This window comes from Leptonychotes weddellii, chromosome 3 (assembly GCF_054177405.1).
Source record: "Leptonychotes weddellii isolate Sample4059 chromosome 3, ASM5417740v2, whole genome shotgun sequence".
Lineage (NCBI taxonomy): Eukaryota > Metazoa > Chordata > Mammalia > Carnivora > Phocidae > Leptonychotes > Leptonychotes weddellii.
Window position 1 is genome coordinate 118,327,101 of NC_138371.1, and position 16,663 is coordinate 118,343,763.

Sequence of the window (16,663 nt, forward strand, 5' to 3'; positions counted from 1 at the left end):
AAGTCAATTATCATATGGTTTCACTTATTTGTGGAACATAAGGAATAGCATGGAGGACATTAGAAGAAGGAAGGGAAAAATGAAGGGGGGAGGAATTGGAGGGAGAGATGAGCCATGAGAGACTATGGACTCTGAGAAACAAACAGGGTTTTAGAGGGGAGGGGGGATTGGTTAGCCTGGTGATGGGTATTAAGGAGGGCACGTACTGCGTGGAGTACTGGGTGTTATATGAAAACAATGGATCGTGGATCACCACATCAAAAACCAATGATAGATTGTATGGTGACTAACATAACATAATAAAATTAAAAAAAAAAAATAAAAGTAAAGTAAAGTAGTTTGAAACTTCTAGTTTGATTACAGAGTTAAGATTTAACCTAATTACCCCCATTTATATAATTTTGGAATAGTGAATAGAATAGGGTTCCTCTTAAGAGTCAGTCATGATTATGTTTACTACCTTCACATTTTTATTTAAAACTTATACCTTTAAGATTCTCCTGGAACTATTGACAGCTACAGTGATTCTAGGAAGAATCATTAATCTATGCATATTCCACAGATCAATCTTAAGGTACTTGCATGATCTATCTCTAGAACCAGTTTCCTGTTTCTCTAAGATTTTAGCTTTCCTAGTCTTAACTAAATTTCAGTACTGGCATATCTATTGTTCAACCTTAGGTCCTTATGAATTACATAATACTTAGTCATAAAATCTTTGCTAATTATTGTCATTTTACATTTTTTGCAATATTACTTTTGTTGCTTAGTAATTTTATTTGACTATTCTGTTTCTCTAACTTTCTCTTTATTTCCTTTTCTCATCTTCTGGCTTCCATGATTTAATGCTTTTTCTCAAATTACACTCTATAAGGTTTTCTGTATTATATACGCTTGCGTTTCTTTTGTAGTATTATTTTTATATTTGGTATTATGGGATTACTTAAGTTCCTGTTTTAGGGGGCAGAATCTCATGTTTTCTAATTTTTATCTTTAATTGTATTTTTATCCTTTTATCATAGCTATTTGTAGATGTGGAAAGATCAAAGTATTTTTATTCTTCACGCTATTTTCAAAACAGATTATAAGTATTTTAAACCACAAAACATCCTCTTTGGTTTTGTCCTTTGTATTTTCTTTGCACCCACCAGTCCTGTTTTTTCCTTATAATGGTGCGAGCCCTTCTTTCTTTTTTTATATCAATTTTATTGAGGAAAAATTGATTTACAGTAATAAACTGCATCCATTTGATGTGTACAAATCAGTGCATTTTGACAATTCTATACCCATGAAACAGCTACCATAATGAAGATGTACATTTTCATCACTTGCAAAAGATTCTCTCATAGCTTTTTAAACTGAATATTTAAAAATATTTTATACTATTTGTTGTTTACATTCAATTTTGATTCTCAGATTAGGGATTAGATCTGTGATTTTGAAAGTTTTGTTCATCCATTGGCACTGATTTATTTGCATGTAGTGTTGTTGGAATTTTAATAGTACCCACTCAGACTGTCAACTCTAGAATAATGTTTTTAATTTATTCATTCATAGAAAAAAGTATTACTTTTTCATTTTAGGATGTTGTACACAGGACTAATTAAATTAGCTCATATTTTTCAAAATACTTTGGATTTAGGACATTTTAGAGATGATTATTACAAGATACTTTTAGAAATGTAATCAGTTATGAGGAATTCTTAATCTCAGGAAACAAACTGAGGGTTGCTGGAGTGGGGGGTGGGGTGGGAGGGATGGGTGACTGGGTGATAGACACTGGGGAGGGTATGTGCTCTGGTAAGTGCTGTGAATTGTGCAAGACTGTTGAATCTCAGATCTGTACCTCTGAAACAAATAATGCAATATATGTTAAGAAAAAAAAAAAAGAAATACAATCAGTAATTGTTATATGCTGTGGTTTATCCCTTTGTGGATTTGCTTGGATAAATTACATTTAGAGGCCTGTGTTTATTATTTAATGAGAAATAATCATCCTTAACATTTAAGATAAATTGGAAATTGTTTTAGGATAATGATCTTCACTGGTATTGTTAAACATTATTTTGGAATCATTACCACAATTTATAAATGAAGAGTCAGGAAATATGCATAATTCTTATTGTATACCATTATAATCAAGTATCATATTTCAGCGATTAATAGATGGTGTTTTTTGTAAGATATACCTTCAATTTAATAATGACTGAGACTAAAAAAAGAAGCTAGTAAGCATTTTTTGATATTAATTTTGTGAAGCATTCTTTTTTTACAAATATTAAAATATAAATATATTTTAGAATTGAGGGAATATTTTAAACAATTATATTAGGCAAGAATAAGTTGGCAGTGGATCTTGAAAGCAAAGCAACATTAGGAAAGATAAAGAAGAATTTGAAGAAATTAGTAGATTTAAAGAGTAATAATTTTAGAATAGTACCATGGGAGCCATTGTGTTCAACTCCATTCCTTAAAAGTTATTGATCTGCTGAATTACCTAGATTCAAATCTATTTTCTTAAAAATATTTACTATTTGCTAGGCACATAATTTGGCTGCAAGGAACACAGACTCAACTGGAGATGGGGTTGGGATTCTTATTGGTGGGATGCCCATATGAAGCAATGAGGTAGAAAATTTCATTGACAATCTGAAAGACTGTAGGAGGATTAGGCCTCTAAGAACCCAGAAGTTGCGGTGGGCTAGGGATTTTTGTCTAGATCTAATGCAGCTCTAGAAACATTTGCAGCAGAAGCTTGGCTCTTTATTGTAGTGTTCCAGCATGAAAATGACCCATATCTTAACATATTTGCTCTGGTATCCTATCTTTAACAGACTGATGTTCCACCGTATATGTTTGTGTAACTACTTTATACAGTTGACACTTGAACAATGCCAGAGGTTAGGGGCGTTGACCCCCACACAGGAAAAAAATCTGCATATAACTTTTGACTCCCCAGAACTTAACTACTAATAGCCTGCTGTTGACCAGAAGCTGTTAACATAAACAGCCAATTAACACATATTTTATATGTTATTTGTATTATATACTGTATTCTAACAATAAAGTAAGCTAGAGACAAGAAAATGTTACTAAGAAAATCATAAGGAAGAGAAAAGAGATTTACAGAACTGTAGTTCTTGTGTAAGTGGACCCACATAGTTAAAATACTTCAACTGTAATTTCCACTTACTAGTGGCTTGCTTTATACATAATTCTAACTCACTCTGTGTCCCTTCAGGGCATGGACCCCATGTCTCCAGCTGCCGTACATCCACTTGTTTCTCCTTTCTTTTCTAACTGCCTTATGTTTAGTTCTTTGAGAATCTAAGTAGCTACATTTGTCTTTTGTTTCAGTCCACTTTAAAATATTTGCCTAATCTTAGGATAGAATAGCTTTTCATCAAGTTTTCATTCCCGATCCTCTTAGCTCTGGCTTGGGGGAGGAAGGATTGCTTAATATAAAACTTGGCCAGGAACTTGTCCTTTAGATATGGCTGTCTCTGATCATCCCCAAAACCCTATATGAGGAGTAATTTGTATATTCCAACTCTCAAATGCTTATCTCCATCTTGGGCATTTCTGTTGAGTTCCACACTAGCATTTCAGTGACTTACCTTACAACTCCAGTTAGAGGTCTCATGGTATCTCAAATCACATGTGCATAAAAGAATTCATGTTTTTCATTCTTAGCCTTCTTTTCCAGTACTTCTGTTTCACTAAAAACATCATGAACTGTTAAATTCCTTAGCACCCTGATACCTTTCTCCTTGTAAGCCTTAGCATTATGTGTCTATTGAGAACTCTGAGTGGGTTCCTCTTAGTAAAGGTAGTGTATGAGCCTTTAAACATCTGTGTCAGCTATTTGGCCTTTTAAATTTTTATTTGTTTATATTTTATTTATTTTTTTGGCCTTTTTTAAACTTTTGAGTTCTGGATCTCACACACTGTAAGTTTGAACTTCAGTAAGTGATACTATTAGTTTTCTGAAGTATAAAAATATTGCAATGTACTGATGTTAGATATGTTTATAATTTTAGGCAGCAAAGGAACAGACGCAAGATTTAATAGTAAAAACCACTAAGCTTCAAGCTGAAAGGTAAGTTTTACTTTGTTTACTTACCTCTTCATTAATTTGGAGATTAAGTGGAAAGAAAATTATAGGTAACTCCAAATCAGAGTTAAAATAATAAAAAAGATGATTCAAAATTCATATAGCATATAAGATTCTAAGCTCTTATCCAAGAGGAAATAAACATAAAATGATAATTTAGGAGTATCAAACTTGATCCTGGGGTTGAGGGATTATTCATTCTTGTAGTTGACAATGTTGTGTATTGTTTGCTGTGGAATTAAAAAGATTGCTTTTTAAAATGTAGATTATTTTAGAGTTTTAGTAATTTTATTTTTTTCCACACTCATTGTCTCTTATTTTTTTAGCTATGATTAATCCTCTCTGATATAATTAAGAGTTCACTGTATAAATTTTTCTTATGGTAGTTTATAGATAGGTATGTTAATATTTGTTCACTGAATAAATGGGTTAATGAAGGTGAGTAGAGTATGGATTCATGTATTTTACTGTGTATTACAGTCTTTTATAATTAGTTGTTGGTTTGATTGTCTCTATTCCTACTAAACTGTGAGCTTGTTGAGAACAATGACAATTTCTTACCCGCTTTTTGTGTCTCCAGTGCCTAATATATTGTAGATTCAATAAATAATTTTTGAGTAAATGAATATGGAATGCAACTAATCTAATGTCAGGAAAGGAACATAAAATAAAAACTGAAAAAGAAGCATTGTATTGGAGCTTATACCATATATGGGACCCTAATTAATGTCTAGAGGAGGCAACATTAGAATATTGTGTTTCTCTCTGTATATTTTCAAAACTAGGCAGGGTTGTTCATGTTTATAATTTTAGTAAGCTGATGAAAACGTTTTGGCCTGGTATGCTTTTGGGAGTGAAAATTTCTGACATTTTAGTATCCCAAGAGCTGTAGATATGATGTGCCAAGTGAACATTTGCGGAAAGTATTTTAGGAAAATTACATAGTAGAAATTATAACAGATTCCTGGGAGCTGGCCGGGAGTTGTTTCTCCATTTTTAAATATTACCTTTTCTTTTTAGCAAGAAACCTTGTTAAACAAGCGATTAGCTTTAGAAATAGAAATTCTGTGGGCTTATTTGGATAACATGACATTCTTACTGAGACATATATAAAGGATATGAATATTTTCCCAACTGGGTTAGAAGAAGGTCAGTCATCGTGACAGCTGATGTTCTAATAGGCAAAGTTCCATTGTCTTCACAGAACTGCAGCTAATATTTCTTTATGCTATTTAGTTGATAGAGGGTGGATTTCAGTGATAATCAGGAAATGATATCCACATAAATATACTTCTATATTTTTTAATACTATTGAAGTCACTATTTATTATAGATTTTCTTGTCTCTTGCGAAGGCCCAGCAACCAGATTTCTTTCTGGACTCAGAAAAATAGTCTGTGATGAATGTTTGTTTCTTTTTGAGGTGTAGTTTGTTAAAGTGGAAAGAAGGTAAGCTTTGAAGATAAAACCCTGAATTCTAATCTAAATCTTGAGTAAGAGTTTATTAGGTTTTTAATTTTGTAGAAGTTACTTCTTAACCTTCAGCCTCAGTTTTCACATCTGAAAAAAGGGACTAGCATCTGTGTCCCGGGGTGGTTGTGATGATTGGATGATATGCCTAGGTGCTGAACACACTGCCTCACATCCGTCAAGGAACATTACCCTTCCATCCTCCTCTAAAGCCTTTATGAGATAAACCTATCAGCACATCTTGTTTCTACATTGGCTTTGGTGGCTAGGAACTGGTTTAGGCTATTTTGTGCCTAATTTTTTTTTTTATAAAGGTTTTTTTTATTTATTCATTCGAGACACAGAGATACAGAGAGAGAGAGAGAATATGAGCAGGGGGAGAAGCAGAGGGAGGGGGAGAAGCAGGCCCCCCGCCGAGCAGGAAGCCCGATGCGGGGCTCGATCCCAGGACCCTGGGATCATGACCTGAGCCGAAGGCAGACGCTTAACCAACTGAGCCACCCAGGCGCCCTTATTTTGTGCCTAATTTAATTAGAATAGCTTTCCTCAGCTGTTATTTACTTTCTCATCCTTTCTTACTATTTTATTTTTTAATAGTTCTAATTTTATTTTAATTCTGTTATTTGTTATAAACTAATTCAGGTTTTGAAGTTTGTAAAAAAATATAAAACTTTATTTTGCACAAACTTACATATAAAATATATTGCAGAAGCATATGTGTTCAGGCAGGAGAGTATAGACGTCTTTTCTTCTTCCTCTCGTTTATATATATAAAATTTAGAGAAAGAAAAAGAAGATCAGATATACCTTCACTACACAGACATAGCCACTATTAACATTTTGGCATATTTCTTCCCAGCATGAGTATATGTATGTAGTTCCATTTTACTTTGTTCACCTAATATTTTATATTCATTTTTCTGTGTCTTTTATTTAGAAAAAACATGTATTTTAATGGTAATATTTCATCTTGTGAATGAACCAACATGTATGTTAAACATTCTTAAATTATTGAATACTAATATTATTTCCATTACTAAAAATAATGGCTTGACAGATGTTTTTAAGTCATTATGTGCATTTCAGATTATTTCGTTAGGAAATACTCTTAGAATTGTAATTAATGAATCAAATGGTAGAAACTTTTTAATTTTTTTAAAGATTTATGTATTTATTTGAGAGAGAGAGAGTGCTCATGAGCATGCAGAGGGGAGGGGCAGAGGGAGAGGGAGATAGAGAATCCCAAATGGATTCTCTGCTGAACTTGGAGCCTGATCATGTGGGGCTCAATCCCAGGACCCAAGATCATGACCTGAGCAGAAATCAAGAGTTAGATGCTTTTAATCCACTGAGCCACCCAGGTGCCCCAAATGGTAGAAACTTTTTAAAATATCCTGACTTTGACGTATATTGTGTAAATTCCTCTCTAAAAAGGTTATACAAATTTACACTTCTATCAGCAATATATGAGACTCTCTCCTTTGTCAGTAGTAGGTATTGTCATTAAAAACTGCCAATTTTATAGATGAACAATAGCATCATAATTCTAATTTACATTTTATTGAATGTTGATGAATCAGTATTTTTTCATTTTGTCATGCCATTTATATTTCCTAATCTTTTTTGTTTTATATATTTTGCCTGTTTTTAAAGTCTTTTTCTTATTATTTTGAAATTATTTGGTAGGAGTGAGTCTAAAAGGTAGAGTTAAAATATGTTAGAGGCATATTTTCAGGAAGAAAAAAGAAGCACCATAAGATTAATAAATCATGTTCTGGGAATGCTTGAAAGAATCATTAGAAGGATTAATCAGTTTATTTTAAATACTTAGGTAATATATGGATACATGTCCTGAAAATTCACTGATGGGTGTATTATATGTATTTAAAAAAAAATGTGTGTTGCTCTACATATTTTTTGGAGACTTGCTTTTTGCACCTATAAAATGCCTTGTAGATCACCTTATGTTAATACATACAGATCTACATTATATTTATCTGCTGCATGTTATTTCACAGTATGTATTTGCTGTATTTATTTATATGCAGTGATTACGTGAACACATCTCAAAGAAGTTGTAATTTATAATAGCCATTTATGTTTTATATGAACATTTATTTCATATGGTTTTATTTAAATATTAAAAGCTCTTCCAAAGATACCATATTTCACCTGTGATGTAAGTGATGATGAAGTCTGTGTCCTATGTATCTTTTGTCACACCAGACCTTGACTTAGGGCTCTTACACATCGTAGGTCCCCCTTAATGTTACCGGATTGCACAGATGCTCCCATGGACTATCTAACAGTAACTTTCTATCAGAATGGTTTTGCAGTTTTACCTGGGAAGAATATATATGGTAACTAAAGAGTAATATGATTTAAAAAATATATTAGAATTTATTTCATCACTACTTTAAAAAAAGTTCTCATCTTGAAATACCAAGCCCTTGTTTTAGCAATATGGCCATTGTTCAACATATTTTTGGACCAAATCTTTTGTAGATATAGAGCCTCTCGTTCAAAGTCTTTATTTCATGGATTTTTTTTTTTTTTTTTTTTAGAATAGTCAACAATATTATTTGGAATGAAATTTAATGATTAAGAAGTAATATCAAGATAGGTAATACTAGCTTTAATTAAAACAAAAGTAAATTATAAACTAATTTATTTCCTTTGTGCCTAATAAATTGACTCTAAAGGTAGATCCAAAAGAAGCATCAAAAAGGTTTTAGTCAAAATGATTGATCTGTATAATCTGAAGGAATTTTATGAATTCTTATAATTGTTTTAAATCCTGTATGTTAATGATTGAAGCTTTGAGAGTATAAAACAAAACCTGTTAAGGTAACTTTCTGATATCCATAATAAGATGATTAAGGACATATGCCATTTATCTAATGTAGACTTCATTGGGTGATTTACATTATTATTTGAGATAAACAGAATGTTACTGCCACCTAGAGGACTTTTACTTTCTAACTTGCTATACTACTTCAGAGCATTTGACTGAATTTAAAACCTCACAACCCCACCACACTAACAAAACAAACACGGCAGATGCATTGTACTCTCTATACATAAAATGTTCATGTTTATTTTGTTCACTCTCATTTGAAAATTATTAAATTGTGGAATATTACTGCCTTGTGAATACTGCTAGTGAAACCCAATTTTATTTATATATCTTTAAATCTAAGATAGAGAAGCCAGGAATGTTGAAATTCATTCAGGTAGTTTGTATTCCTAACTTGCTTTTAGATGGTGATCGACTCAGTCCTTCAGGTCCTTGCAGACCACATTCCAGAGGAGAGCGTGTCTTTTTTTTTTGTAAGATTTTACTTTATTTATTTGAGAGAGAGAGTGAGAGAGCACAAGAGAGGGTAGGGTCAGAGGGAGAAGCAGATTCCCCGCTGAGCAGGGAGCCTGATGAGGGACTTGATCTCGGGACTCTGGGATCATGACCTGAGCCGAAGGCAGCTGCCTAACCAACTGAGCCACCCAGGTGCCCAAGCATGCCTTTTCTTAATTGTCAACCTAGTCTAGAGAGGTTGCATCCAGATAATGTGATTTAAAAGGCTTTTTTTTATTACCATATCATGCAGAAAAAGTGGGGAATACAAAAGTGAAGTGCTTTTATGGATTTATGAAGAATTGGTAAATGAGTTCTTGACTTCTGTTTCTAACCTGAAGTAAAAAATAGTAGACCTGATTTTTGGTTGCTGTGTACTTCATGTGAAAACTTCAGAAGCTTAGGATTTTTACTGACTAAGAAGAAATTAGTTGAAGATGGGCATATTTCTCTCCTGTAAGATAACCTTGTTGCTACAAGATGAACAGTTCAAGTACATGTAAATGGCTGAGAATTTGTTGTGCAGGGACCATTTGTGAACTTATTTCTTCTTTTGCATAATGATTAACTCCTTTTACTGTCTGCAGGTATCTGAGGTAGAACAAGTTCAGCTAATTTTATTAACTACATGCCTGATGAGCTTCTAATGTTTGAGGCAGAAATGAGGCTTTCAAAGATGTTGAGAATCTTTCACACTTGTTTTAAGAAATTATGTCAGAGATATAACTTGTTTTAGGCGATGCAAATTCACAGCATGCGTGACTTTTTATTGCTTTTTTAAAATTATAGTCAAAGATTAGAAATAAGAGCACAAGTCGCAGATGCCTTCTTATCCAAGTTCCAGCTGACTTCTGATGAAATGGGTCTCCTCCGAGGCACTAGAGAAGGACCTATTACTGAGGTATCTTGTTCATTGTTACAATCATTTAAAGCATAGCAGATACTGATTTGCAGAGAAATCACTTTTTTTAAGGCTTTATTTTACCATCTTAAAAGTTTGATTTAAAAATATATTTTAAGTTTAGAAACTAAGATGCATCTTAAATTACCTTAATTTGGCTTTTTTGCTTGTTGTTTATTCAAAGCAATATCTAAACTTTTTTTTTTTAAGAAATCAAAGAGTATCAAATTTATAAAGAAAACCTACTCCTCCTCGTCTCTAAGTCCTTTGTCAACCATTTTCAACCTTGTTAATTGCTTCTTTTCTAAATTCTGCATCCTGGATCTGTTGATTTAAAAAAAAAAAAGGCTTTGGTTATCTATGTTTCCTATTATCTATTGATTTCCTATCATGAAATAGGAGATTTTAGTCTCTTACCCTCCTCTTACACACATACATGTTGTCTTTCCTTCCTACCTTACAGTACAGTTATATGACATTTTCTGTTTTCATTACCATGGCATTACAATGAATACATGTTTCTTCTTGTCTTTCCTGGAATTTGAAATTCCTTCTCTTTTCATCTAATTAGTTTCTGAATCTATGCCCTTCTTTCCAAACTGACACAAAACTCTAAAGCCCCTCAAAATGCTAAACAACCAGTTAAAGTTTTGTTTCTTTGTTTTTCCTGAAGACATTCACTTTCTCCAAAAAGGAATTTTGCAGTCTTCTCACTGGGAGAACCTATAAACCTAAGCCCGTTGTCATCGTTCAAGGGTTGAGAACAGGACAAGTTCTCAGAAGGGGGAGGGGCTCACTGAGCTGCTCTTGATAGATGTCACTCTTTTCTTACTGCTAGGCTAGAGTGGAATCAGTCATCTGGGAGTAAGGAGTTAAGTACATAGAGAATTGATTTGTACATTACTTATTGGTGGTTATTGCCCTTTATAGTTTGTGGAACTTTGCACATTTGAAATATTTGACATCTTACCTTTCCTCCACTTAGCAGAAATAGTAAATGGTATTAGAAGAGTTTTTTTTTTTTTTTTAATTTCACTCATCAAAGAAAAATAACTAATTCATTATTTTCATGATTGGAACATTGTGACTGGAAACTAAGGCTTCAGTGCCTTTTTCTAAAGGAAAAAAAAAATCTTGAAGTTCAGCATCAGTCAGTTCCTGTATATTTATGAGCAGCTTTTATGTCTCCAACTTTACATTCTACTCTTGGATTAGGGGGCAGGAACAGGTATATAAAAGATATGTAAAACATCATCTTCAGTGATAACAAAGCTATGGTTAATTAGTCATAAGGTGTGTAATACATAGCATGTTTTTCTTTATGTAGTCATCTTTAGGTTTGCATTCTCTCTCACTAGACTATATATTTCTTGAGGACAGGGATTTTTGTCTTTATAAATTTTGTGTTCCCGGCAACTAGCATACTATTTGGAACTAGCAGACATTGAATTAATGTATGTTTTAAAATGTAAATAAATATCTGTTACACTTTCTCTAAAAATTTAGAGAAAGTTGAGGTCAGTTTTAGGAAGCCTTCATTAGAGTAAGTGAAAGGATTTGTTTTTCCCTTGTAGTGATATTTCAATTTAGAGTAATGCAATTTCACCTGAAAACATAGACATTTTAGAGTTGCATTCTTAATTTTAAAGGATTTTTTCAAGGCATTGGGAAGAGTAAAACGGATTCATAACGATGTCAAAGTTCTCTTGCGTACAAACCAACAAACAGCAGGGTGAGTAGTAACCTTTTCTGTTTATTTCAAATCATTTCCTCGTATATTTCTAAAATTTTAAAGGCATCCGAGGTCCTTTTTGAAATAGTGACATTTTGTGAAATAGGAATTTAATCTTTATGTATCTTTGGATAAGGAGGGAGTTAGTTATACCCTGATACTTACAGAGTAAAACAACACTTGCCAATCTAAGTTATGGTATTAAAATTTGACGTTTATTAAGTCATAAAAAAATTATTGAAAAATCATTCCATAAATGATAAAAAGTTAATATGTTGTAACCAGATCACTCTGTAATTAAAACAATTAAATTCTTAGGTGTAGCTGTTGTCTAAAACTTTAAATTAAAATAAATTTTTAATTTTCTTAGTTTAGAAATTATGGAACAGATGGCCTTGCTTCAAGAAACAGCTTATGAAAGGCTTTATCGGTGGGCTCAAAGTAAGTGATTTCTTTCATACGGTCTAGATGCATGAATATTAGTTTCCAATTTGGTTATTTCACCTGACCTTTGATATCATATTTTGATCTTAGTGATCAAAAAGTATTTTTAAAAAGAAAAATGAACTTTACTTTTGAACATACTGTGTTTGTATCATGAGCATCTTCTATCCTTGAAGCTCTGTATGATTAAGGATGATAAAAAAATAAAAGCAGTATTTCTGCCCTACATTATCTTAGAGTTGATTAGACATTTTTTATTATTTAAATAACTGTTTTATACATGGTGAATTGATTTTTCTCTTGCTGCTTTAACAAATCACCACAAACTTAATGACTTTGGACAACACAAATTTATTATCTTATAGTTCTGTAGGTCAGAAATCAGACATGGTGTCACCACAAATAATGTTGGTAGGGCTGCATTCATTTCTGGAGGCTCTAAGAAAAATCCGTTTCCTTGCTCATTTAGTTTGTTGGCATAATTTAGTAACTTGAGTCTGTAGGACGGACTGAGGTGTGAGTTTCCTTGCAGGCTGTCACTGAGGGCTTTTCCCAGTTTTAGAGGCTTCCTACATTCTTTGGCTTATGGCCTCTTCCTCTGTCTTTAGAGCCAGCAATAATGGATTGAGTCAGTCTCTCACTTTAATCTCTCCTGCCTCTTTGTCCATATCATATCTCTGACTGACTCTTTTGCCAGCCTCTTCTACTTTTAAGACCTATGTCATTGGACTTGCTTGGGTAATCTGGGAACATTTTCCTGTTTTAAGATCTGTCACCTTAATTTTGTCTGTAAAGTCCCTTTTGCTATGTACTATAACATATTCACAGGTTCCAGGAATTAGAGATCTTTGGAGGGCCATTATTTTGCCTGCCACAAGTGGTTTATTCTTAGTTTTGTTTTAAAATGTTTCAGTAATCTGTTCATAGAACTGCCTGTTAAAACCAAAGTTAAGACAGTTAAGACAGGATAGGATAGAAGTGAGGGAGAAGCAGGCTTCCCGCTGAGCAGGGAGCCTGATGCGGGGCTCCATCCCAGGACCCTGGGATCATGACCTGAGCCGAAGGCAGACGCTTAACAACTGAGCCACCCAGGCGCCCAAAAGTACATGACATTTTAATAGGTATTACCAACTGACTGTCGGAAGGAGTTAGGAATACAAACAGTTAACTAGTAATACCTATACTAGACTGAACTTAGGTTCTGCATCTTTCTGGAACTCTCCATGACTACATTAAATCACAGTGACTTTTCCCATCTCTAAACTCTAACTGCTGGAAATATTTGACATTCGGTACATTATACTTAACTTTTCATATATGTATATCTTAGCCTCTCCAGTTAGATTTCTACTTTCTCAAAGGCAAGGACATTCCCTCACATTTTTTTGTGCTTCCACAACACCTAACATAGTGGTTCTAAACTATGGCCTTCTGACTCCTAAGGACTTTGGAGTCATCTTAAGATACCTAATTTCTGCAAAGGAAACCATCAACAAAACAAAAAGACAACCTACTGAATGGGATAAGATATTTTCAAATGATATATCTGATAAGGGATTGATATCCAAAATATATAAAGAACTCATGCAACTCAACACCAGAAAAACAATTTGATTAAAAAATGGGCAAAGGAACTAAATAGACATTTTTCCAAAGAAAAGCTACAGATGACCCAACAAGCACATGAAAAGATACTCAACATCACTAATCATCAGGGAAGTGCAAATCAAAATCACAATGAGATATCACACCAGTCAGAATGACTAATATCACAAAGATAAGAAATAACAAGTGTTGGTGAGGATGTGGAGAAAAAGGAACCCTCGTGCAGTATTCATGGGAATGTAAATTGGTGCAACCATTGTGGGAAACAGTATAGAGGTTCCTCAGAAAATTACAAGCAAATACCATATGATCCAGTGATTCCACTACTAGATTATACTTACCCAAAGAAAATGAAAAGAGTAATTCAGGAAGATATATACACCCTTATGTTTATTGCAGCATTATTTACAATAGCCAAGATATGGAAACAACCCAGGGTCAACTGAATGGATAAAGAAGATGTGGTATATATATATATATATATACAATCAGCTATTACTCAGCCGTAAAAGCAACTGAAATCTTACCATTTGTGACAACATTGATAGACCTAGAGGGAATTATTATTCTAAGTGAAGTAGTGAAGTAAGTCAGAAAGAGAAAGACAAATACTATATGATTTCATTTATATGTGGAATCTGAAAAACAAAACAAACAAACAGACTCTTAAATACAGAGAACAAACTGGCTGTTGCCAGAGGGGAGTTGGATGGGGGTGGTGGGCAAACTAGGTGAAGGGGATTAAGAGATACAAACTTCCATTTATAAAGTAAGTCATGCAGGTGAAAAGTACAGCATAGGGAATATAGTCAACAGTCTTGTTTAAAAAAAAAAAGATACTTTCAATTCCAAACATGCATATATTTTTCTCAGTGCTTGCTAGAAAATATACTGCTAGTATGAGGTCCACATATACCAAATGTTTGGGTATTTTTGAACAAGTTCTAAGTTTTTTGAACATAGTAAACATTTAGTTAGCATTTTATGCATAAAATTAGAATAGTAAAGAAGATGTTGGTGTAGACATTTTTAAAAGTTTAGAATCTAAACTGGTTTGAAATTATAATCTTATTGCCATATATTATTTATATAAACATTTTTAGCAAACTGCTTAAAGTTTGCTCCCAAAGGAAGGGATTGGTAATATATTTTTTATTCACCCCCCCTTCCCCTTGAACACTGCCATGTGTGTAGCAGTTACTCTGTGAATTTGTTCATTGATTGGTTTCTTTGGAACTGTAGTTTAATAGAGGTTTGGGGTGCACTGGATAGCATGTGTGGTCATATAAAGTTATACAAATACTTAAGCTTACATTTTTAGTTTGGTTGACAGCATAAAATAGTTTTTGATTGGCATATTCTGTAAGTTTTTCTGAGCATTTTTTTAATGTAATATTTGTTAAAGAATTTAGACTGATTGTACAATGGATATAATAAAGACCTAATTTTAATTTAACAAGTGCTATAATTATATGTTAACTGTTTTTCAGGTGAATGCAGAACATTGACACAAGAATCATGTGACATATCTCCAGTATTAACTCAGGCTATGGAAGCCCTGCAGGATAGACCTGTCTTATATAAGTTGGTGACTTTTTCCTAATTTAAAAAAAATAAATCTGCTTTTTCTTTGATGAGTTATGCTAGCTTTCAGTATTATCAAATTATATACACTAGTTTGAGTAATATAATTTACAGTGATATTTTCATCTCATATGTATATCATTGGAGCATCAGCTTATTTGCATAATGTGCATTATAGAATGCCATAAGGTGGGGAAAAGCAGGCTGTCCCTATATCTAGACTACCCTTTATTTATGTAGAGGTTAAGGGGCTTTTCCTCAATCTGTCATCTCATTCACTACCTTAGAATTGCATGAAACTAAAACTCCTCTATCAACCCTTCCCTAGAGAGAAAGAGGTCAAATAGGGGACTGAGAAATATAATTTCCCAGAAATGAAAAAAGGAAATTTAAAATCAGGATTCCATTAACAGGATTTAGAGTTCAGGTGTTTGATTCTGTAAGTTATGCTGGCCAAGAGATGTATGATGATAATTTGTATAAGAATTCTATGCATTATTAATTGTTCACATATTTTTTATTATTCTGTATTTTAATTTTGTTCTTTATATAAAATAGAAGTATTTTTTTAAAATTTTTAATTTCTGCAATAGTATGGAAATAGAGAGACCCAGTGGGGAGTTACAATGCAGGAAACAGAAAACCAGGGGACTTCTACATAGGCATTCAATCCTGCTCTGAGTCATGCCTTTCAGAGGCTTGTAATAGTTTAAGAGGATTTCCCCATTATTCTTTCTGATTGGAACATTGTTTAGCCCATAAGAAGTTTCCAGAACACAAATGCTGGGACAGCTGTGTAAAATAATAACATTCCAGTACTACTTAATGAGTACTTACTATATGTTAAGCACAGTTCTATGTGCTAGAGACACAACATCAATAAAACTTTACCCTCAAATTGCTTTATTTTATGGGAGCAGATACACATCCATTTTAATGACTGTATTAATTGCTATTTTAGAGTCTCTGTGTCAGGTGCTGTGTGGCTCAGGTGTTCTGTGGTAGGGGAAAAGGATGAACATTAGGGAAGGTTTCCTCTGGGAAATAGGTTTAAAGTGAGTTCTCAGGATTGAATAGGCATTTTCCAGGAAGAGAAGGGAATTGAGAACATCCCAAGTTGAGGGAACAGCAAGTGCAAAGATGTAGATTGAGACAGAACATGTATTTTGGGGAAATTGGTTGCAAAAGCTTGTGCTGGCTGTTGGGTTGGTAGCAAGAGATGCTTTGTCATAGCCCTGAATGTGGTACATGTGTATGTGGTAAGGCATGTTCACTATGGATCACCAGCTCAGCAGATTTTATCTACCTTGGAATTTCTTTCCCAGCCTTTTTACTTTAAGGTATTGGTGTTTAATTATGAGTCTTTTATACCGAAAATATTTGGTATTTGATTTTAATCAAGTGTTATGTTGTCCACAGATTCCTATTTGTTCATAAAGTTAGTCTTTGTTTAAAAAAATGC

At 33.3% G+C, this 16,663-nt stretch overlaps 1 protein-coding gene across 2 annotated transcripts in view; it reads left to right on the forward strand.

Annotated features, from left to right (window-relative positions):
* The window catches only part of COG6 (component of oligomeric golgi complex 6), an 82,833-nt gene that overhangs the window by 7,846 nt on the left and 58,324 nt on the right, over positions 1-16,663 (forward strand). For both annotated transcript variants that reach the window (XM_006732396.3, XM_081814860.1), the window contains exons 4-8: positions 4,041-4,099; positions 9,725-9,836; positions 11,486-11,568; positions 11,939-12,009; positions 15,108-15,201. In XM_006732396.3, coding sequence (XP_006732459.1) covers positions 4,041-4,099; positions 9,725-9,836; positions 11,486-11,568; positions 11,939-12,009; positions 15,108-15,201 — 419 coding nt within the window. The remainder of the gene's footprint in view (positions 1-4,040; positions 4,100-9,724; positions 9,837-11,485; positions 11,569-11,938; positions 12,010-15,107; positions 15,202-16,663) is intronic.